At 39.0% G+C, this 24,484-nt stretch overlaps 1 protein-coding gene across 3 annotated transcripts in view; it reads left to right on the top strand.

Moving 5' to 3' along the window:
- The window catches only part of Nfkbiz (NFKB inhibitor zeta), a 29,599-nt gene extending 18,416 nt beyond the window's left edge, over window positions 1-11,183 (top strand). The window contains exons 1-12 of one of the 3 annotated variants that reach the window (XM_047563984.1): window positions 598-1,637; window positions 3,691-3,830; window positions 4,370-4,400; window positions 4,520-4,611; window positions 4,804-5,594; window positions 6,416-6,521; window positions 6,903-7,049; window positions 7,233-7,296; window positions 7,780-7,949; window positions 9,031-9,141; window positions 9,268-9,435; window positions 10,677-11,183. In XM_047563984.1, the coding sequence (XP_047419940.1) occupies window positions 1,310-1,637; window positions 3,691-3,830; window positions 4,370-4,400; window positions 4,520-4,611; window positions 4,804-5,594; window positions 6,416-6,521; window positions 6,903-7,049; window positions 7,233-7,296; window positions 7,780-7,949; window positions 9,031-9,141; window positions 9,268-9,435; window positions 10,677-10,730 (2,202 nt within the window). In that variant the 5' untranslated portion in view covers window positions 598-1,309 and the 3' untranslated portion in view covers window positions 10,731-11,183. Of the gene's footprint in view, window positions 1-597; window positions 1,638-3,690; window positions 3,831-4,369; window positions 4,401-4,519; window positions 4,612-4,803; window positions 5,595-6,415; window positions 6,522-6,902; window positions 7,050-7,232; window positions 7,297-7,779; window positions 7,950-9,030; window positions 9,142-9,267; window positions 9,436-10,676 lie in introns of those variants that run through there. The other 2 variants (XM_047563985.1, XM_047563986.1) reach the window with 2 other exon arrangements.
- The last annotated feature ends 13,301 nt before the right edge of the window (window positions 11,184-24,484 follow it).

The following is a 24,484-nucleotide window of genomic DNA, read 5'->3' as shown; positions in this document are numbered from 1 at the left end:
CTGTAAGGGACGTAAAGTCTTAGCTGACTTCTCTCCTTAATTCTTTTGCTTATGCTGTCCTTCTTCCTACAAACACTGTGGCTGAAATCCCACCCACCCTTTAAGGCCTTTGTAGTGTTACCTCTTTTGCAAACTTTCCTCGTGACCTCCCTTCTCCTCTCCCAGACAAGTCGCCTCTCTTTTTAGGCTGCTCACTGAACTTTGTATCCCTCGTGATATTTAATCATCATCGGTTCCTTTTCATATAGTATATGTGTACTTACCTTATCATCCCTCCAAGTTATAATGTACTTGAAAGATAGGTTTAATCATGCATCTTTTTATCCTGAAAAATTACATGTTTTTTCCCCTCCTAATTGGACTTCGATACATATTCGTATAAACCCATTGGGGAAAAGTATTCAAGATAGGAAAGGTTCAAATTCCTGCTTATCAAACCCAATGTAAAGCTATACAGACTTTAAAAAATTACATATATACGTCATTAAGCTAAGATGGCTTTATTGTCGTATTGAGGTCTATAAAAGAGTGGACAGTGCTTTTTATTCTGGGGCTGCAACTAAAAAAAAAAAAAAAAGTGTAGCCAAGATACTTTAAGGACAGAAAAATGCGTCAACATCTCTTTGACTTTGGGACCTTGTCTAAAAGAAAGCTGGCGAACTCCTAAATTTTGAGAAGGGGAAGTGTTCTGAGGCTCCGCAGGAGACCCCTTAACTGTGGCAGTGGAGAAGCTCGCCAGGCCCGCGCGCCGGCTGGGCAGGAAGGTGGCACGGGGCTCGCACCTTCCAGGATTTCCCACTCCCGGAATCAGGCCTCCCGCCTCGCCTTGCAGGCCCTCGACCCCTGCGTCGCACGCCCTCTTCCTGGGCACCGAGGCCCAGCCGGGGATGCGGCGGGCCGAGGGCAGGGCTGGCTCTGGGCGGGCGGCTGGGGCGAGGGTCCTGGTCCCGGAGGCAGGAGGCCTGAGGCTGCGCCGGGCCGAGGTTTCCAGGTGAAGGGCTGGAAAACAACCGGTCGGTCTGGGCGGAGCCGGGCGGGCGGGGCGAGGGCGGAGGGCATATTGCCTCATCCTGTACATTTTACTGGAAACGGCGTATCCGGAGGAGGGGTCGGGAGGAGGCTCCAGCGCCGCCCCTGGCCCGGCCGGGCTCGAGGCCGGTTAAATACCCGGGCAGCCCGCGGCGCGCCCGTGCCCGCGTCGCCCGCCGCCCGTAGGTCCCTAGCCAGCCACCCCGCGGCCGGAGGCAGCCGTGCGCAGCGAGCCGGTGGCGCAGGTGTCTGGGGAGCTCCGAGCGCCGAGCCCAGGAGCATGATCGTGGACAAGCTGCTGGACGACAGCCGCGGCGGAGAGGGGCTGCTGGACTCGGCCGGCGACTGCGGCCTCATGACCAGCCCGCTCAACCTGGCCTACTTCTACGGCGCGTCGCCGCCCGCCGCCGCCCCGGGCGCCTGCGACGCCGGCTGCTCGTCGTCGGGGCCCTCGGCGCCCGCCTCGCCCGGCTCCGACTCCTCCGACTTCTCCTCCGCCTCGTCGGTGTCCTCCTGCGGGGCCGTGGAGTCCCGGCCGAGAGGCGGCGCCCGCGCCGAGCGCCTGCAAGGTACCCGCCGGCCCCGCGGTGCGCGGCCTCGGCGCCCAGGTTGCTTGGGGTCCACGGGGCTGGGAGGGGAGGGCGGGATGCCCGGAGGTGAGGGCCTTGACCAGACGGAAGGTGGCCCCTGCGCCTTCCTTAGCGGCAAGACTTAAGCACATTAGCAATCATTTATTAGGCGACTGCTGGATGCCTTGCCTGGTGCCTTCTAGCTCCTTTGACAGTCTGCGAAGTGCGGGCGCCGTCCGTCTGGCCTCCGAGTTTGAAGCACCGGACTCTCCGGGTGAAGGATGTTAGACTGAGCTCTCACGCACGCCCTCCTCCTCTTCCCCTCTGCCACCCCCCCCCCCGCCACCCCATAATATACTATGTCGAAGTTTGGGGGCCTGGTATAGGTGTGATTTTCTTGTGGCAATTTTAGTGAAAAACTGCGGCAGAGGATAGGGCTTTGGGAACTGTTAAAAGTCATGACTTATTTCTTTCTAACCTTGGAAATTTACCATCAAAGAACAGACCCCTCTTAATCAAGATGTGAACAGGAGAAGGTGATCTGGAAAACAACACGTTATGCCTTTAAGTTTGTGGCGTTGGGGAGTTTCGGAAGCCTGCCCAGAATTTTGTGGTCTTGTTTTTCTGTGTGCTTTAGAATGGATAAGCTCTGTCTAGCGAAGAAAGGCATACAGTTTCCTTTCTTCAGTTGTGAATTAGCTTCCTTTCTTAATGAACAGAGTGGCATAATTTGGGGGAAAACAGGATGCGGTGTGAGTAAAATTTAACACCTAGATAATCTCAAAAATTGTCTTATTGGCATGGTTTTAAAAAAAATAATCTTTTTTCAGTTCTTCCCACTATTAACCACTCCTGTTTTGTCTTTTGTTTTAAAAGGTTATTTTTCTTCTAAAATTATTTAAAGAGTGACTTAAACCACAGTGTGTTAAGAGGGTAGCCTATCTGAAAAGTGTGTAAGTGTATTAAGGACCTTTTCTGAGGTTCTTAGGACTTTTGGCCTTCCTCTGGCTGAAACTTATTTTCCTAGTTCTTGGTTTCCCGCACAGCCTAGGGGGATTCCTGAAACTGCATTTTTTCTCCCTGTGACGTTGAGTTGCTAACTGCTGTCATTACAGAGGAATGTTGTGTTAGATTGTGGCAATTCTGGTATCTGTTGAAATCCCTAAACTTAAATGTAAGACCAAGTAATCACTTAATTTGCTTCATCATTGAGTTGTTTTTCTCATGTATTATCATGTATTAAGTATGATAAATATATTCAAATTATACATTGTTTCTTGTCCCATTTTCTTAATTTTACCCACTCTCCACAGGGTGGCCCAGTTATTCATTTCCTGACTTTTTCAATGTATTCATCATATTTCCCAAGAGGCTGTGACACAGTAGTGACCAGATGTAGGATACAGTACTTCTAGAGAAAATTTTAAAGTGTGCTCTGAAGTTTTAATGTGAAACAAGCAGATTTCCTTTTTACTAAGAAGGCCGGTATAAGCAATTCTAAAAACACTTAATGAAGGGAAATCCTGTGTATGTATATGAAAAATGTGTTTAAACTCAGTAAATTTATGTAGCTTCCGTAGTACAATTGAATTGGGGGAAAGCATAAGAAATAAATATAAGCATAACACTGTTAATTGTTAGGCTTTTGCTTCTCTGGGATCTTTGGAGGAAGTTGTTTTTTACTCATTTGTTTTGTGCCTTCTTAGAAATGAGTGGAATTAATAGACTTAAATATTTCTATGTGAACATAAAACCTTTGGTTTGAAAAGCTAAAAATGCACCATTTGTTCTTTACTCCCCCAAGGTTTTTTTCCAAAGTAAAAAATAATTAAAAATTATTTTCATTATAGAGAAGGCATCATTTGGGTTTATCTTCTGGCTCCAGGGATTCCTGGACCTTTTTGGATTGAGCTTTAATTCCTAGGGTGCAGAGAGCTATTGAGCAACACAGAATTCTTGAGAGCAGACACACAAGGCCATTGACCAAAGAGAATTGGAATGCCTTTATACAAAGGAAACTATACTCTAGGGTTCATTAGGATTGTGTCTGTGAAGAGTTTTAATTGGGGCATCTTTTGCTTTTTTTAAACAGTTGAACCCCATATGGGTGTTGGCAGGCAGCAGAGAGGACCCTTTCAAGGTGTTCGAGTGAAGAACTCGGTGAAGGAGCTCCTGCTACACATCCGAAGTCATAAACAGAAGACTTCTGGCCAAGCTGTGGATGATTTTAAGGTGGCATCTAGTTTTCATTTTGAGTGGGTTTGGGGAGGAGATTAGTCTGTTAGGGTTATTATTTTTTTTTATTTTATTTTTTATTACAAAACTAGTTTTAGTAAGTCACTTAAAATTTTTCATAAATGACCAAGTTCACAGAACTGACCCAAATTTGTCTTTTTATCTGTTATATTTCTATCATTTAACCCAGTGCCAGGCACCTAGGTTTGCAAGAGAAATTTAGTGAATGAAAAATGAAAGCAAGTTAGGGACAAGGAAATAAATAAGGTCCAATTGAAATGGAACATTTGACTAAAAAGGGAAAAATCAAAGGGTCTTATAATTTCATCTTGACCTAAGTTGATCTAAGATGAAAGTATAAATGGAGAAGTTGAAAGATAAAATGAAAATTGAGGTAGAAAATAAATATTGATAGAATAACTATATCAGAGCTTTATAGTATGCTATAAAGAGTAGTAGAGATAAGTCTTTATTGGTGTGTATTAAGCAGGAAACCATTTTATATATACTAAATAGGAAATTTATTTTCCTTTTAGACACAGAGTGTGAACATTGAACAATTCACAGGTAAGAGTAACTTTTATTTATAATTTTATTGGGGCTGTAGACTAAAATAACAGTGTGATTATGAGTAAAATTTGTGAAGTAGAATGATCACAGATTCCACATCCCTTTTTTGAGTATAGAATTGAAGAACACAGTATCTTACAGTGGGAAAAGAAAAGGACCTGATTTTCCGTCTGATGGACCAGCTTGCAAAAGGTCTGCTCTGTTTTTGGTAAGTATCTCATTGTTTTCCTCTGAATACCCTTCAGATATCCTTCCTGGAATAATTTTATTATTAAAAAAATTTTGTGTGCATGTTGGGGATTGAACCCCAGCACATGCTGTACCATTGAGCTACACCCCTAGCCTCTGGAAAAATCTTAGAAGGAAGTGCGTGTACAAGTTGAATTTTCTTTCTTTTCAGACACCACCTCAAACACCAACACCTGGTGAGAGCATGGAAGATGTTCATCACAATGAATCCAAACCAGACAGCAGTGCTGATCTACTTCAGAACATTATAAACATTAAAAATGAATGCAGCCCAGTTTCCCTGAACACAGTCCAAGTTAGCTGGATGAGCCCTGTGGTACCTCAAAGTTCCCCTCAAGAGCAGTGTCAGGACTTCCATGGAGGGCAGGTCTTCTCTCCACCTCAGAAATATCAACCATTCCAAGTCAGTGGCTCCCCACAAGTGATGGACCAGGCTTCCCTGTACCAGTATTCTCCACAGAACCAAAGTGTAGAGCAGCAGCAGCAGCAGCAACAGCAGCAGCAGCAGCACCACCACCACTATATCCCCAACCCAACTCTGGAATACAGTCCTTATTCTAGAACTTCCCAGTCGCCCAACTATGAATCAAACCTCTTTGATGGTCAAGAACCACAGTTCTGCTCAAACCAAAATTTTGTATCCCTTCTAAGGGGTCATGGGGAATCTGAGAATATTGCTGTTCCCCTTCAGACTTCCCCCAGTGTGCAGCAACCAAGTGATGCTCACCTGCAGAACTTCAGTGCCTGTGAAGCCCTGGGGCCACTCGATGCAGGTGCTGCCTCTTTAAACACGTCCCAGCCATTTCCAAACCTTATCGGAAACCAAATGAGCACCACACAGTTAGGGAAGTCATTTTTTCAGTGGCAAGTAGAGCAGGAAGAAAATAAATTGGCAAATATTTCCCAGGACCAGTTTCTTTCAAAGGATGCAGATGGTGATACGTAAGTATCCTTTTGTCTCCTGTGCTTAATTTGGTATGCCACACTTGTTGGGACTAGTGGGCATAGCATTTTTCTAGAGTATACCAGGTTATATCTTAGCGATTGGTTAACAAACAACAGTGTGAGTAGAAAGTGCTATTTAGCGGTAGCTAATATTTCAAGAAAGGATGTGCCTTTTTTTTTTTTTTTGACTGAAATAATTACCTGTTCTAAATTAATAAAAATATATGTGTCTTTGAATAAATTGGTTTTGAATGCCAGTGTACTTTGTTTATAGAGCAGAAACAGGTCATTACTAGGCATAAATGGTGAGTTGATTTGTAGACCAAATCCTGATCTTTTATTTTTTAATTTTTTTAGTTATTGATGGACCTTTATTTTATTCATTTATTTATATGTGGTGCTGAGAATTGAACGCAGTGCCTCACACATGCGAGGCAGTTGTTCTACCACTGAGCCACAACCTCAGCCCCTGATCTGTCTTGATGTCTGCTTGGCCTTGGGCAAAGTTCTTGAAATACCTGCCTCTATTTCTTGATGTATAAAAAGTAATACTCCTTCTTAGGGTTTTTATGAGTATTTAAAAGTAATTTAAAGCAGTCAGCATGGAGTTGGGCATTCTTCTCTTACTTCTGTAACTAATTCACCATGTTACAATTTAGGTGTACCATCCATCGTGCAGAAAAGACCGATTATACTCTGTAATGTTTCATTTGAATGCACCATTATATCAAAAAAGGACTGAAGAAAGATTTTTTTTTTAAAGATGAACTTAATGAAATCAAATGAATTTCATCTATTATTCTTTCCTCATTCCCCAGGTTCCTCCACATTGCTGTTGCTCAAGGGAGAAGAGCACTTTCCTATGTTCTTGCAAGAAAGATGAATGCACTTCACATGCTAGATATTAAGGAGCACAATGGACAGGTGGGGAACTTGACAGAGTCTGAAGTGGGCAAAGATATGGTCATGGTGAAGTGATTGATGACTGTTTCAAGTGCACCTTGCGTCAAAGCTGAAGATCAAGAGACTTTAGTTAATATTAACTTTGAAATAATTGACTTTTTGCCACCATCAGCCTTGACGTTACTAATGTTAACTTTGTAGATATTGACCAAAGATTAAGTATAATTAAGCCACACCCTAGGCATATTTTAGTTTCCTCCTTTTATGGTGTCTGATTGTTTATTAATAGGATTTATTTTCTCTCTGGGTTTTGGTTTTCCCCTCAGTCATAGTTTAGTTTCACTTTCTTTGTTATAGTGTTATATGTTTAAAATAATATTTTTTTCCCCTGAATGTCCACAGAGTGCCTTTCAGGTGGCAGTGGCTGCCAATCAGCATCTCATCGTGCAGGATCTGGTAAATCTTGGGGCCCAGGTGAACACCACAGACTGCTGGGGAAGAACACCTCTGCACGTCTGTGCTGAGAAGGGCCACTCCCAGGTGCTTCAGGTAAGAGGCAGTGAACCAGACTTCCACCATCGCAGGGCCAAAGAGATAAGGCTTAGATATTAGAAGTTGCATGTAGGTTGCTTATTGAAATAATGTTTTGAGTTGATTTATTCATTTCTTAGGAAAACTCGTAGGTGTTTGTGTTCTCATATTTTGCTAACTATCTATTTTAAAATTTTGTAGGCAATCCAGAAGGGAGCAGTGAGGAGCAATCAGTTTGTGGATCTTGAGGCAACTAACTATGATGGTAAGCAACTAAAACCTTATTGGATTAAGAGCCATGTGGAGGTCTGGACGTGGTGACACACACCTGTTATCCCAGCTGAGGCTGAAGCAGGAGGTTCACAAGTTTAAGACCAATCTCAGCAACTTAGTGAGACCCTAAAATATAAAGGGCTGGTGATGTAGCTCAGTGGTAGCACTCTTGACTTTAATCCCCAGTGCTGGTGGGGATGAAGAGGGGAGAAGAACCATGTAGAAAGTAGAGCCCTTACCTTCTAAGGGTATTAAGTATCATACTAAGAAGGAAGGGAGGTAATTAAAACTAAAATGTTCTTTAGGTAAAATTAGCAGTAAGGCCCAATAGAGGTCATATTCAGATGGCCTTACTAGTTTTTGTGGAGTCTCTTGATAGGTAATCAGAGAGTTCATCCTCAAGCTTTATAATTACAGAGCAATCAAAAGACTTGACAAGATGCTTGACCCCTGCTTTACTGTCCCTTTCTCCTAGGCCTGACTCCCCTCCATTGTGCCGTCCTGGCCCACAATGCTGTGGTACATGAGCTCCAGAGACATCAACAGCCTCATTCACCTGAAGTTCAGGAGCTTTTACTGAAGAATAAGAGTCTAGTTGACACTATCAAGTGTCTAATTCAAATGGGAGCAGCAGTGGAAGCAAAGGTAAATTCACCAGAGGTTTGAGATGAGGTCGGAGAGACAAGTAGTTAGAGCAAAAGATCTTACTTCCAAGTACAGACGAAAACAACTTTTTTCTTGTTTTTAAATTAATGGAGTATCAATGTATGGATAGTTAAGAAGCTTTACATTATAAAAGATCTTTAATCTGCTTTCTTGATTTGCTTGTAATCTGTGGATTATTTTCCAAAAAAGATCATTTAGGCACTGGGGTTGTGGCTCAGTAGTAGAGCACTTGCCTGGCATGTGTGAGGCACTGAGTTCAATTATTTATAAAAATAAATATATAAAATAAAGGTATTGTGTCTATCTACAACTAAAAAATATTTTTTAAAAAAGATCTTTTAGCTGTGAAATAAATTAGTCTTTGAAAGGAAAAGAAAATGCTTGAAATTGATATTGTCATTTAGGCTTCCATTTGTATTTTATGACAATATAGTGTTTTTTGTGTGGGTTTCTTTGTTGTAGGATCAGGAAATAAACATCTTTTCTTCTTTTTTTTTTTTATGAGCACTTTATATTTTATTGTTAAATAATCTGCTTGGCCTCACCAAGCAGCTGTTTTTTAAGCTATAAAATATTTTGTTCTTTTTAAATTGGGGGTATGTTTACTGAATATTCTCTGTGTCCTAAAGCACAGTGTTAGTTGCTTTTAGGGGGAAATGTCTACATCATAAATCACTTGGGCATTTGGGGGGATTACTAACAGAAGAGCTAAGGGATATGGCTCATGATACTTGGTACTACAAAGTAGAAAAATGGTGATACATAATAAATGGTTTACTGATGTTATAATACATGATAAAAAAAAGTATCATGTTTCTACATTTTATGGCCACCCTTTTTACAAGGATAGGTTGTGATGAGAGTCAAATAGACAAATTAGTAGGAAATTGAAGAGGAATGAGATTCCATTTAGCTTGGGTTTCAGGAAGACTGTGTAGAAGAGAACATTCAAAGTTAAGTTTCTAAAGCTGATTCAGACATTTGAGAGACAGGGTAAAAAGTATATTCCAATCCTTGGTATCTGGATTTTAATTTTTTTTCTGTTCTTGTCTCTGACAAGGATCGTAAAAGTGGCCGCACAGCACTGCATCTGGCAGCCGAAGAAGCAAATCTGGAACTCATTCGCCTCTTCTTGGAGCTGCCCGGTTGCCTGTCTTTCGTGAATTCAAAGGTGCTTTTAGAAGCCTTAATAACACCAGAGATGAAGTGACCTTTGTTACACCTGCTTCAAGTTTTCAAGCTCCTTTCATGAAAGTCCCCCTTCCTGATGTGAGTTATTTTATTTCTTTGTCTTCAGGCTTATAATGGAAACACTGCACTCCATGTTGCTGCCAGCCTGCAGTATCGGGTGACACAGTTGGATGCTGTCCGCCTGTTGATGAGGAAGGGAGCAGACCCAAGTACCCGGAACTTGGAGAATGAACAGCCAGTGCATTTGGTTCCTGATGGCCCTGTGGGAGAACAGGTGAGGGTCACAGGAGGAAGAGGAAATACATTCAGGTACTCTGGTCTGAAATAAAGGGAGATGGATGAGGTTGTTTAAGTGAAGGGTGCTCCTCAGGTAGGCTCTGTCAGTGTCCGTCACTAATTAAAATAAGTTATATGAAATGCAACTTAACTTTATTTGATTTCTGGCTGTCATTATGACCATAATGATACCATAACCCCTCTTCATAAGTTAGAGTCTCTATAGTTTGTAGCAGATTTCCCGTATATCACTTAAGAGTTACAAAAACTTTGTAGTACATTCAGCTGAGAAAATTGATATCTAGAGAGGTTCTGAGGACAGGAACCATCATTAACTAGTGCACATCAGAGTCTGAAGCCCAGGATCTGCTCTGCTTTACTGTTGTTTGCTCTCAGGTAACAGTGCTTTCAGGGAGCATTGGGGTCTGGAGGCACATTTGCTTCCTTAAAAATGTTCTTAGATTACTCTCCTTTTTGCTTTTGTATTATGTGTATTGGGGAGTGGAGAGGGTCTTTCCCTTTGCTCTTATTGTCAGACTATCAGTTAAATCCCCTACCTCAGTCTTCTTTCTTCTGGAATCGTTGCTTCTAATTTGTTGGGGTTCAGAGACAGATGATACAATTTGTCAGACTGAGGCATAAAATCAATCACTAGCCTCTGAATGAGACTGGGGGCTTTCCTGTGACCCATAAAATTTTGTGTAGTTGCTTTATTTAACACTTGGATATTATGACATTATGACAGCTCTTTTGACTTGAAGGGTATTAAGGCTATACGTGTGTGCATAAGGTGGACATGGCATGTACTTTAATTAGGTAGGTTATACTTCCTTATTAAGTATGGTAACTTGTTAGTTAGGCTAGCTTCAGGATAACTGAGGTATTTTAATATATTATAATTACTGTCAAATATTCTCATAAATAATAATTCAGAATTTGTGAGGAAAGATCTTATTTTACCTATAGCTATAGCTATAGATTTTCAACTTCAGATAATTTTTCAGATAAGTTTTAGTGGAGATGTTTGATTGTATTGCACTCAAAGATTCACTATAGGAGTTCTTAAATAAGCTTTAAAAGGAGTTACATTTTTTGAGTCACTTTAATCTTGACAGATATTTTACACATTTCTTCAAGGAATGTTGTAGAGTATATAAGAAAGTCATTAAAATCTGAAGAAAATGTATCACTTTGACCCACAACAGTAAACCTCATAAATCTTTTTTATTTCTCTTCCAGATTCGACGTATCCTGAAGGGGAAGTCTGTTCAGCAGAGAGCACCACCATATTAGCTCCACTGACCTGGAGCCTGGTCAGCAACACTCACTGTCAGTTAGGCAGTCCTAATGTATCTGTACATAGACCATTTGCCCTGTATTGGCAAATGTAAGTTGTTTCTATGAAACAAACATATTTAGTTCACTATTATATAGTGGGTTATATTAACAGAAAGAAGAAAAATATCTAATTTCTTTTGGCAGATTTGCATATTTCATACCCAGGTATCTGGGATCTAGACATCTGAATTTGATCTGAATGGTAAAATTGCCTTCAATTAACAGTAGCTTTTGGGTAGGAGAAAACTGGTTTGTGGCATAAGGCATCATTCATGTTGCCATTACTGGTTCTGGGCAGGTAAATTGTAAACACTTCTTTAAGGAAAATGAAAGAATTTGAAAGGAAAAAAAAAAAATCTGAATATAGTGTTGAGGCTTCTTGTAGTCTGATACACTACCTGGTCATTGTTATTGGTGTTGGCGGGTCTCTAGTCATTGGACTAGATGGAAGGCATCTATGGTTAGGATTTGATCTTTGCAAACTGTATATAATTGTTATTTTTGTCTTTAAAATTATTGTACGTATTTGACCAGTAACATGGATATTTGAAATGTTAATCAATAAAATGGAAATAAATAAGTGAATTAATAAACAAGTGTATTTAATTTTTAAAATTAAATACATTCAAAGGAGCTATCACTGTGCCTAACTAAAGTATTTGTAGATAAAGTAAATGGGGGCTGAAAGAGCCATGTCTGGTTTGTAAATATGCTTCTTCTCATGCATTGAAATGAGACACATTATTTGTAGGTTATTGCATGCTCTTAAAGAGAACCTCTTTATGGCTCACCGTCTAGAATTTATAATTTTACATGATCTATCAAAATTTTCGTTTTAAATCTTTAGAGAAACAACAAAAAGTCAATATAGAAACATATCTTTCTCTTTTCTATTGTCAAATAATGATAATGTGCCATGATGTTTATATTGTCATTCAGAAGAAAACTTTCATTTTTTTTTTTAGCAACTTTGATGCTGTTAACATTTGCCTACCTCTGGCATGCCCTGAGGAATGTATTTGGCTTTAATTGCATCCTAATTCTTTGTGACAAATCTGATTCATTAAAAAACTCTTATTTTAAAAAAATGATAAGTCTGATAAGTGACTTAGTGTCTTTGTAGCTAAGTACTTACATTCTTTTTAAAAAGATACCATTAGGATTGATTACACTGTTTGCTTGGTATGTCTTGTGGACAAAAGTTAGGTGTAGTCACTTGGCATCTATAAATAAATATGGTGTGATTAAACCCAGTCTCTTCTACTAGGAAAAAACCACACATGGTTTTAAATGAACATTAATACCTGAATGTTTGTCCTAAGGATATGCATTTTCTTTTCCTGCTCTTATTTATTTCTGTAGATAGAAAAAATACTATTAATGACAAAGATAAATATCTTTAATTACTTAATATATTTTAATTTTGATTTTTTGAGAACATGTTTCCTAAAGGTATATAAGATTTAATAAAAAACGTTCATCATTAGTAGAGGTTTAAGTTCTGAAAATATCATAGAAGCTTAATAGGTACTATGATTATTCAGAAGCTTATATGGTTAAAAAAACCAAAAAGTTAGTGGGAGCAGCAAACACATGAAAAACAGTTTGGAGATACCAGTATCACCCTGAGAGGGACACGTCTGGGGGCAGTAGTACATGGTATTCTTCTCTTTCCCAACCTGACATTTCAACATGTGGGAGGACAAACACATCTGTCAGTGTCAATCATCACAACTACTGCACATATAACCTAGTTCTTATAACTTGAGAATGTGGAAGGTATGAATTTTTTCCCTGGAAAAATGTACATAAGCATATGGACACAAACCCTATATTCAATATCAAAGGCTTCACACACTCCAGAATACCATGATATACAGTCTGAGAATCTACTTTAGTTCTATTTCTGTACATTAGATAAACCTTTTCTTTCATACAAGTGAAATCTTTTTTTATTTTTTATTTTTTAATTTGTTCTACTTACACATGACAATAAAATGCATTCTGACACATTGTACACAGATGGAGCACAACTTTTCATTCCTCTGACTATACATGGTACAGTCACCCCAGTAGTGTAATCATACACATATAGGGTAATAATGTCCCTCTCATTTCACTGTCTTTACCATCCCCACACTCCCTCCTCACCCCTCACTCCCCTCTGCACTATCCAAAGTTCCTTCATTCTTCCCTACCTCCCCTATCTCCCATATGGATCAGCATCCAGTTAACAGAGGTAACATTCAGCCTTTGGTTTTTTGGGTTTGGCTTATTTTGCTTAGCATGATATTCTCCAGCTCCATTCATTTACTGGCAAAGGCTGTAATTTTGTTCTTCTTTAAGGCTAATATTCCATTGTGTATATGTACACACATTTCCTTTATCCGTTCATCTATTGAAGAGCATCTCGGTTCCATAGTTTAGCTATTGTGAATTGAGCTGCTATAAATATTTGTGTGGCTGTGTCACTGTGGTATGCTGACTTCAAGTCCTTTGGGTATAAACTGAGGAGTGGGATAGCTCGGTCAAATGGTGGTTTCATTCCAGGTTTTCTGAGGACTCTCCATACTGCTTTTCATAGTGTTTGTACCAATTTGTAGCCACACCAGCAATGTATGAGTGTATCTTTTTCCCCACATCCTCACCAACACTTATTGCTTGTATTCTTGATAATTGCCATACTGATTGGAGTGAGATGAAATCTTGGAGTAGTTTTGAATTTCTCTAATTGCTAGAGATGATGAACATTTTTTCATATGTTTGATGATCAATTGAATTTCTTCTTCTGTGATGTGTCTGTTGAGTTCCTTAGACCGTTTATTGAGTGGATTGTTTTTTTTTTTTTGGTGTTAAGTTTTTTTATTTCTTTATATATCCCGGAGATTAGTGCTCTACCTGAGGTGCATATGGTAAAGACTTTTTCCCATTCCGTAGACTTTCTTTTCACATTATTGATTGTTTCCTTTGCTGAGAAGAAGCTTTTTAGTTTGAATCCATCCCATTTATTGATTCTTGAATTTACTTCTACAATGAAAACTACAGAACATTAAAGAAAGAAATTGAAGAAGACCTTAGAAGATGGAAAGATCTCCCATGCTCTTGGATAGGCAGAATTAATATTGTCAAAATGGTCATATTACCAAAAGTCTTATGCAGATTTAATGCAATTCCTATTAAAATCCCAGTGACATTCTTCATAGAACTAGAAAAAGCAATCATGAAATTAATTTGGAAAAACAAGAGACCCAGAATAGCCAAAGCAATCCTTAGCAAGAATTGTGAAGCAGAAGGCATCACACTACCAGACCTTAAACTGTACTACTACAGAGCAATAGTAACAAAAATGGCATGGTATTGCCACCAAAATAGTACAGAATAGAAGACACAGAAACAAACCCACATAAATACAGTTATCTCATACTAGACAAAGGTGCCAAAACATACATTGGAAAAAAGATAGCCTCTTCAACAAATGGTGCTGGGAAAACTGGAAATTCATGTGTAGCAAAATGAAATTAAATCTCTATCTCTTACCCTGCAAAAAAATCAACTTGAAATGGATTGAGGACTTAGGCACTAGAATAGATAACCTGCACCCAATAGAAGAAAAAGTAAGCCCAAGTCTTCATCATGTCAGCTGAGGACCTGACTTACTAAAGCATAAGAAGTAAAATCATACAAGTGAAATCTTAAGAATAATTTGCGTTGCAAATACAACCTGATGCTAACCAAAACTATAGAAATGATATATGCCCACTGAAAATTGCTATACAGCGAGCTCTCTCCAAATGAATTTGAATTTATATATTCTCTCTTAATCCCAAAGAGTAGAGATTAATTACTCTTTCCATAATTAATCAATTGAATCAGTGTCTGGCAAGGATATTTGTGTGTGTGTGTGTGTGCGTGTGTGTGAGAGAGAGTTTGTGTGTGCGCACACACACAGATATATGGTAGATAATATGAGATCAAGATGTAAGATATTTCTTAGCTTTAAGATGCTTCTGTGACAGATGGTATGCCCTTCATTAGGTCGACTATACTTGGTTGCTGTTAAGTAGTATAACAAAAAGAAAAAGTAATTGTAAACATTCAGAAGAGGAATTTACATTGAATGGGGAGGATTCAAATGTTCTGTCTGGTGTTTTAATTCTGATAGAGAATTTGTGCTAGATCTTTAGGATGGCTGACATGGATGTGAGATAGCATGAAGCCAACGCATAGTATTTTGTGGGAACAGCAGGTGATTTCAGTGCAGTTTGGTTAGAAACCAGGACAGTCATTCAGTTTCATCTTGTGTTCCACCTCTTACTGATAATATTATGGGTATCATGTTGGGAAAGATCCTCAGGCTTCCTAGGGGCCTTGCAGGAGAGGATACTGTGAGGTCTGCCACAGGAATATGGAAAAAACTCTTGGTGGAATAGGCCTTAGGAATGAGCCTCCCAGAAGTCAAGCAGATGTGCTCATTGCTGCCACCTCACCTACAGTGTCCAGCATAAGGTAGGAGCTTGTAGAATATTGCTTCAGTGAGTGAATTAACAAATGCCAATCTTGGTTGGGATCATTGATTTTGGGGGGAGGTCATATTTTGAGCCAGAGTTATACTATTAAATGATAATGAATTAATGATGATCACAAGTCTGAACTTAGCCATATAATTTAACATCAATCACATGTTAATGAAAATGGGTATAGCGAGACTCTTTCTTTTTTTTACATTGGGCTGTCCCTCTTTGCAAAGGACTAATTCTAGAATTGTAGTTTGATATTCACTAAGGAATTCCCACAAGAGTCAGAAACCAAATCTTTCACTTCTATTTGTTAGTCAAATCAGTAATATTAACATTCTTTCTATATTTTTACTTGATCAGGAGTGGAGAATTTCCTCATACTCCTCTAACTTTTAATAAATGTCAACTTAATCTTAGTGCCACTGACTTCCATTTTTTAAATAACATCAGTTCTGTACTGTAAGTAACCACAGGGAGAAATTCATTTTAGCCACTGGCTTCGTTCTTGGTGGTTGCCCTGAGATCAGGCCTAGGTGCAATTTGAGATTAGTTATAACCATGCTTCTGGTTTACCAGATTAGTGCTTGAGAGAAGGGGAGGGGCTGTCATATTCAACCTTAGAGGACCTATACCTCACATAGTATCTGAGACAGTAGACATTCAATAATTAGTTCTTAAATTTTTTTTTTTTTTTTTTCTGTATCTGATTTATTTTGCTTAACATAATGACATCTAATTCAATTCATTTTGCTGCAAATGACAGGATTTCATTCTTTTTTTTTTATTTTTTTTTTATTTTATTTTTTTTTTTATTTATTTTTTTTTACGTTTACATAGGGTAATGATGTTTATTATATTTTTCCCCTCCCCCCCACCCCTCCCAGTTCTTAAATTAAATTTAATGTTACAGCTCTTTATTTTTTTTCTGACATAAACTTTAGTACATAAACATTTCATCATTCATGTGGAGTATGTACTTTAATCCAGAAATACTCTAATGCTTCCACTACATATAAAGTCTGATTTCACTTTATTGTCTCAGATCTCTCATGCCAACTTTGAGTCTGTGTAGACCCAGAAATATTGCATTGATGAAGTATTTACTTCCATGAGTAAGACTGTAGATTCTTACTGAAGTGTGTCCCATTTATGTTATTCTTTGTCCTATAGCCTGTGCTCCCTGATCCCTGTCAGAATCATATTCCCTCCAAAGGGGGATTAGAGTAGCCAGATGGTCTAGTTGCTGAATGCCCTAGGTTCAAGTTTTCAGTCATAGGTGGATATTAGGATTTTTGTGAAGTTTGTTAAGGATACAAATTTCTAGGTCCCACCCCAGACTTCCCCAGAATTAGCAGGAGTTTCAGGGCTTCTGAGAGGCATATGTGAAGATGGTTCTAGTGCACAGTGTAGTGTAAATCAACTGGGAAATGCAGACTCAGGAGAGTAGCTGTGGTGGGGCAGTAGCCATGTAATGGCAACAGAATGGCTTGGTGGAACACCCACAGGGATGATGTAGCAATCCATGAATGCATGCAATGTGCAAGGCACAATGGATTCTGTGGTATAGACACTAGAGTAGAAGATGAAATCATGAGTCACCTTGTCTGTCTTTCTGCTTTCAGAAAATGTTTTTCTTAGATCATTCTGGTTTTTAAGTCCCCCAGGTATATTATTTTGCTGTACTGTAACAAATAGCAGAAATGTAGTAGCTTAAACAAGAGAAATCTATTCTTGCACAGATCCGGAGCACAGAACTCTGAAATCAAGGTATTGTCAGAATCATCTCCCTCCAAAGGCCGTAGTGGATTCTTTCCTTGCCTATTCCAGCTTCTGGTGGCTCCTGGTGTTCCTTTGCTATGGCAGTATGACATTGGTCTCCTTCCATCTTCATGTGGCCTTCTCTTCCTGTGTTTCTCCTCTGTGTATTTCTTATAAGGATACTTGTCACTGGATTTAGGATCCACCTGAATAATCCAGATAACTTTATCTTAAGGTTCTTAATTACATATGTAAAAACACTTTCTCCAAATGAGGTCAAATTCACAGGTCCTGAGGGTTAGGATGTAAACTTATCTTTTGGGGGGGGTCACCATTTAACTAAGCACCAGGAAAAGAGGACTTATTAACATTATTTCTGTTATAAAATAAATAAAGATTAAGATTTCATGTTTTAAAAAATTTATGGTTTTAAGAACCCTTAACATGAGAGCTATTCTTTTTACATTGTTAAGTGCACAATAAAGTGTAGTTAACTATAGGGAGAGTGTTGTTACAGTAGATTCCAGAACTTATAAATAATTCTTTTTGAGAAATTATATAGTCTTCAGAGTCTATGAAGGCTTTTATACATAATTGTTGATCTAATTTATTTGTATTAGTTGTAATAACTGCCATTGACCAGGAATCCTATGTATACTGATAGATAAAAAAAATTTTTTTGGTACCAGGGATTGAACTCATAGGTGCTTAAGCACTGAGCCACATCCCCAGCCCTTTTTTATTTTTTGAGACAGGGTCTCACTAAGTTGCTTAGAACCTCTCTAAGTTGCTGAGGCTGGCTTTGAACTTGTGATTCTCCTGCCTCAGCCTCCCGAGCTGCTGGGATTAGGTGTATGTCACCATGCTTTACCTGATAGACAAATATTAAGGGAAACAAAAAATAATTATTGAGCTTTAATTTAAAAGTATTATAGTGATTAAAAGTGATTTAATTGTTTTAAATTTAGGAAACTTCTTTGATTATCATGAGTTATTCTGTCTGGTACACATATGAATAAATGTTGTTCTTCACGTTGGATGATACTACCTAAAGTTGCCCATGTGGGAAGAAATATGATAATCAATTAAACGCCTACCCTATGCTTTAGAGTACCCACCCCTGCAATGATATAGAGCAGGTACTCAATGGTAACTGCAAATGTTAGAAAGCGAAGAGTTATTACTGATTTTACTTTCCCAAATTTCATAGACATACACTGCTTTGGGTCTACATATTATATTTTTAAGTGACAGAATTCTGGCTATTGATCTGAATATAAAGATTTCAAGCATCTCTGGGAGCTTTATGGTTGGATCCAGCATGTATGTTCTGTTGGAACAGCATAGTAATTCTTCAGGCTTGTCAATAGAGAATTATTTCAGATTGCGAAACAATAATAGATTCCTTAGCTTGATTTGGGGCTCAGGTTTGAAGTTACTGTTTATCAGTTCATGGTATCTTAATCTGCACAGCCTGCTCCTCCTACTTGCATCCAAATGGGTTTCATGTAGGGCTTCAGTTTCAGGTGCTTGCACGGAGTGTGAGGCACCTCCTGACTGGCCTTCCCAGGATCTGCAGGTGTGGACTGCTCTGGAGATGAACTGCTCCTCTCTTCCAGCTCTCAAGGATTAGTTTGGGCATTTGTCTTAGGGAGATCCTGTCTGCCAAGAGGCCTGCCTTCTGAACTGGCTCCAGACATTTTTTAACATTAGATATTACTTTCATTTGCCTTTAAAAAGCTATCCTTTCTTTTCGCTCCAGAGAAGTGTTCCTTCCAGAATTACTTTAAAATTTAAAAAGAATCCTTTGTAGGTTCTTGGAGATATGAAAACAAGAATTGCTCATTTTCAGGATAGCCCTTTTGTCTGATATAACTTCTTAGGTGTACCTAGGGAAAATTAAAAATACATGAGAAAACAAGCAAATATTTGGATGGTGTCTCTACTCAAATATTCGTGGAAGAATTTTTTAAAAGGGAAAATTTTGATATCAATTTATAGAAACTTTAAATGTGATACATTATAGCACACTTGTCTGTTTAAAGAAAAAAATGAGTAGAGATCACTTTAGGATCCCACAAAATTATTTTTTGTAAATGATCAATTACGGCTGCATTCTAAGCCAGACTTTTCCAAACAGACCCTCTAAATTTAATGAGTAAAAACTGTCTAATGTTTTAATGTGGTGTCATAGAGAAAGACACATATAAACAAATTTAATTTACCCAGATTATTAATTTCCATACACATTTCAACCATTCAGTCATCAGTTACATCACTTAAAGTGCAAGAATTTATAGACAGTTGACAGATTTCTCTTTTTATTACATTTTTTATTTCCAAGGCTGTATCCATGAGTCAATTTTATTTCTCCCTTCAGCTAAAGTTATGTTAAATTCATTATCAAGGACAACATGTCTGTTGAATTAACTTTTTGTTTCTGTTTTCTCTGCCACTACCTATGTCAAGGTTTTCACATTTCCATTCCTGGTTTACTACAATAGACATTTTTTAACCCAGCTTTTTATTATGGAAACATTTAAACCAACACAAGAATAGGGAGAATAGTATTCTGAAACCCCTGCCACTCTAATTTCTTCTTTTCCTCCCATATATTTTTTCCTGCAATAAGCCAAAGCCCACTCCACATACCATAGAATGTCAGTATATATCTCTAACAGGAAAATAATTTATCCTCTGCAGTTTTCTAATTTTTCTTCCTCAAATTGTCTTTCCTTACCAATCCAAACATTTTCAACCTTGGTGTATTTCAAAGAAGCCTAAAATGGCTTTTATAAGCTCAGTGTGGCCTATTTAATAATGCAAACTCTTGTCCTGGTTTAAAAAGCCATCTTTACTTTTGCTTCGCCATTCTTGTTTTATTTTCATTGTTCCCCAGCAGGCTCTCCTGTGGGTTTCATCACTGCTTCAGCTGATGCCCTGTTTATTCCTCTCTTGTTATGCCCTTGCCTCCCCCAAATCCATGTGTTCTAGAAAATCCTGCTTTAGTGTCACTTCTCCAGCTCATGCTGACTTTCTGGGATTGAAACACAGTTTCTTTAACTTCAGATGTGGTATTTTCTGTAATGGTGAGTCTTAATTTTTGCCATTGAAGAGTCGTCTTTGAATCACGGTCTAGCACAACTTTCATTTTTGAGTAGTATTTCTGAAGGCACAGATGAGTGGTACTGGACAGAATCTGGCATTGGGATTGTAGGCAGAATTCTAAGATGGCCCCATGATCTTTGCCCTTAGTGTTACTCCCATGATTACGTTAGGTAACATGGCAAACTAATATTGCAGAGGTAATTAAAAATTACTAATTAGTTGACCTTAAGACAGGGAAACCAGCTGGGATTGTGGCAATATGTACATATGTGCATAGGAACTTGGGATGCTGAAGCAGGAGGATCCTGAGTTCAAGGCTAGCTTCAGCAACTTAGTGAAGCCCTATCAACTTAGAGAGATCCTGTCTCAAAATTAAAAATAAATAAATAAATAAATAAATATAAATAAAAGGTGGGATAGGGATGTAGCTCAGGTAAAGTGTCCCTGAGTTGAGATGATCTAATCCTGAGAAGGATGCAATCCACAATTACTAGCCTTCAGGATGAAGCAAGGGGAACATGAGCCATGGAATGTATATAGTTTCTAGATAGAAAGGAAACAGGATCTCAGTTCTCAGTTCCACATCCACACAGAACTGAATTCTGCCAAACTGAATATGATGAGCAAATTCTGCCCGAAAGCCTCCAGATAAGAGCTCAGTCCAGATGACACCTTGAGTTTGGCTTTGTGACATGCCCTTTGTAGAGAATCTAGCCAAGCCCACTCAGATTTCTAATTGAATGAACTCTTAGTTAATACACAAGTATCATTTTAAGCTGCTAAATTCAGAGTAATTTGTTTTGCAGCAATAGAAAATAATACAAAAGGTAATACAGGGTTTGAACTTGTAGTACTGTTTTATGAATTGCCTTCTATTCTTATTTATTTTGCTAGCAAATGTATTTTTTAAATTTATTTTTTGATTCATTGTACACAAGTGGGGCACAACTTTTCATTTCTCTGGCTGTACACAAAGTAGAGTCACACCGTTTGTGTAATCATACATGTACATAGGGTAATGATGTTTGTCTCATTCCATTATCTTTCCACCCCTCCCCACCCCTCATTTCCCTCTACACAATTCATCCTTCCTACATTCTTCCCTTACCCCACCCCCATTATGTATCATCATCCGCTTATCAGAGAAAACATTCTGCCTTTGGTTTTTTGGGATTGGCTTATCTCACTTAGCATGATATTTTCCAACTCCATCCATTTACCTGCAAATGCCATAATTTTATTCTTTATGATTGAATAATATTTCACTGTGTATATATACCACAGTTTCTTTATCCTTTCACCTTTTGAAGGGCATCTAGGTTGGTTTCACAATCTAGCTATTGTGAATTGAGCTGCTATAAACATTGATGTGGCTTCGTCATAAGCAATCAACAAATATATGGAAAAATGTTCAACATCTCTAGTAATAAGAGAAATGCAAATCAAAACTACCCTAAGATTTCATCTCATCCCAATTAGAATGGCTATTATCAAGACAACAAGCAACAATAGGTGTTGGCAAGGATGTGGGGGAAAAGGTACACTCACACAGTGCTGGTGGGGTTGCAAATTGGTGCAGTCACCCTGGAAAGCAGTGTGAAGATTCCTTAGAAAACTTGGAATGGAACCACCATTTGACCCAGCTATTCCACTCCTTGGCCTATACCCAAAGGACTTAAAATCAGCCTTCTATTCTTATTAAGGATCCAAATCAGCAAGGGAGATCTTCCAGTAAATGGGGGACATTGGCCTTAGCATGTATGACCACTGCACAGGCCAGAAGTGCCCTTTGTTTATGATACTTCACTTTTTTTTTTTTTTTTTTTTTCACATAAGGGAATTTATTAAGCAAACAGTGTCTCCCTGCAGGGTAAGAGAGAAAATGAGAGGAAAAGAGAAAGGAAAAGAAAGGGCACGTGCTAGAGAGAGTGGAAAGCCAGGAGGATAGAGAAAAGTGTGTAGGGCAGACAGAAGAATAGAAAAAAGATGGCGGGGAAGCTACAGTAAACAGTTGAATTCTGCCGGGCTAATAGGAGACCAATATGGGAGAAGGATACTTGCAAGCTGACTGATGAACCAATAGCTAGCTAGGATGTTCACAGATTGACAAGTGGTTGGGAGGTGGGGAAAATGGCTGTACCTGATGGGCGGGGGAGCAGCTTTATACATTACATTCCCCCATTTCTTTTTTTATAAGAAAATCCTTTGCTCTCCAGTTCTTTTTGAAGCCTTCTCTCTCCATCCTGCCTAAGTGACTGGGGTTGGTTTTGCAGGTGAGATGTAAAAAGTCCATTCTCCTTCCAGACTTCCAAAGGCAGATGATTTTCATGGACTTCATTTCCTTGATTTGACTGATCCCCTATTTCTACACTAACTACCTATCCCCAATTCTGACTTCATTTACCCCTCTAATTCTAGGAACTCCTTCACTACTGTAGGGAAAAGGGGTGATGACCGATCTGGCTTCTTCGAGCTGGAAGGGGGGGCAGTGTTGGGGCAAGCAGTTTGGAGTTCCCTTTTTAGAAATCAGGTCAATTGAGGGGTTCATGGTAGAAGCCCAGTTGGGGAAGAGCAGGTTGTAAAGGCATCTGGGGATGGGGGCTTCTATGAGAGAAGAACAAAAAGACGTGAGTACTGAAATAAGATTGATACAATATAAATGTTGCAGAATCTGGAACATGCCAATGAATATCATAAAGATGACAAAAGTCAATAATTCCTCACCAGGGGGTGGAAGAACTGAGAAGTTGTTCCCATAACCAAGGCCTAGCAAAGGCTGGAGAGGACAAGTCCTTTATTTGGGAGCTTTAACATTGTCTAGGTTATCAGGAATGTAAACACAATATTCAGTAGGTATACTAGCAAACATAGATTAAGCCTACCTGTGTCTGTAGGCCTTAAACTGACTAAAAACTTCTGACTCTGGCAGTTTCTCTTGATAGTTATCAGGCACATTTGCTTAAGAATCTCTCTTTTGTAGCTTTTAGTCTTTATTCTAGTGGGCTAACACAAGTGTACATTTTAAGTTACATTTAAGTATTATTTCTTTTAAATGCCCAAGAATGGCTATATTTTGGTTTTAACTGTTTTGCTAGGTGTTTAAGATCAAGCTGGTCAAAGTGACCTGTTCCTGTCTGTTAAAGAGTCAACTGATTTCCAACAGGGGTCACTCATAGAGAACTTAAGAGCAGTTTCTTAGCTCCATTAGTGCCATTGGTTAGGCAGGGTCTTCTCAATGAGGTGGATCCCCTTGGAAGCATTAGGGGTGTCTCCCTTTTTCCATGACCCTCCTCTGTAGCAGGTGCACTGAGTGGCTTTTCCTCTAGTGGCCTCATCAATCTCCTTGGTCAGGAGGTTGTGTGACCCAGAGTTGCAAAGCTCCTTGGAGAAGTCCTTTTGTTCCCTGGGTTCAGGCTGACTTTGAGGGCAAGGCCCAAATATGGACTTTTCTTGACCTCTGTATTTAATCTCAATCTCTAAGTTTGATCTTAACCATCAAGCAAGTCTCATCAGTCATAAAGTAAGAGTACTGGTTTTAGCTTCAATGTGTATAACTTTACAGTTATTTACTGTCTTTTATCTAATTGGGGTTTACATTATCTATTCTATAGGTGATGACTTACTATTCCAAGTTAATTTATGATGTTCGCTCTTGAAGCAATACTTCTGCAAAATATTAATCAGGCAACAATTAGAGTTTACAAGGAAAATACAAAATGGAATTACCAACAGTAAAACATTCAGTTTGTGCAATAGCTATCTTGAATTTTGGCTGAGTTCCCATTTGAGATCACAGTAATCTTTACAACAAATATCAAACTTTTGAACACAACTTTAAATGAGTTAAAGTCAGACTTACTTTGGAGCCATTGTAATGTGTAGCAGGGTTGTGAGGCAGAGCCTTATCTCAGGTAATGTGGGGCTTTTCAGTGAGGGGCAAAGGAGTATAAACACAGATTTTGAAGATTAAGCTGAGATCAATTGGAGCTCTGTTCTCTGATAGAAATGCAGATCTAAAGAGTTATGTCAGCAATCTTTATACATGTGCAATGTTAGGTTCCAAAGTTACTGTAAGGGGGGCAGGAACCAGAGAAGGGAGCTGATGAAACACTGGTTATCTAGCAAAATAATTCCTTCCTGCCCAAGAGCTGTGTGCCTGAGATCAATGTGCTGCCACAGCAGTTAGGCATCTTGTGCCCCTGCACAGGAGCACTCCCAGGCAACAGGCATGCCACAGCCATGAGGTCATCAGAGACCCCAATTTCAGTCACTGTTGTTCCATTTTTGCTACTGCGCATTACACTCTTTCTTAAATGTCATTTTACA

Source organism: Sciurus carolinensis, chromosome 9 (genome assembly GCF_902686445.1).
Source record: "Sciurus carolinensis chromosome 9, mSciCar1.2, whole genome shotgun sequence".
NCBI classification, from domain to species: Eukaryota; Metazoa; Chordata; class Mammalia; order Rodentia; family Sciuridae; genus Sciurus; species Sciurus carolinensis.
Note: the sequence above shows the minus strand (reverse complement) of the source record. Positions and strands in the feature narration are given on the sequence as shown.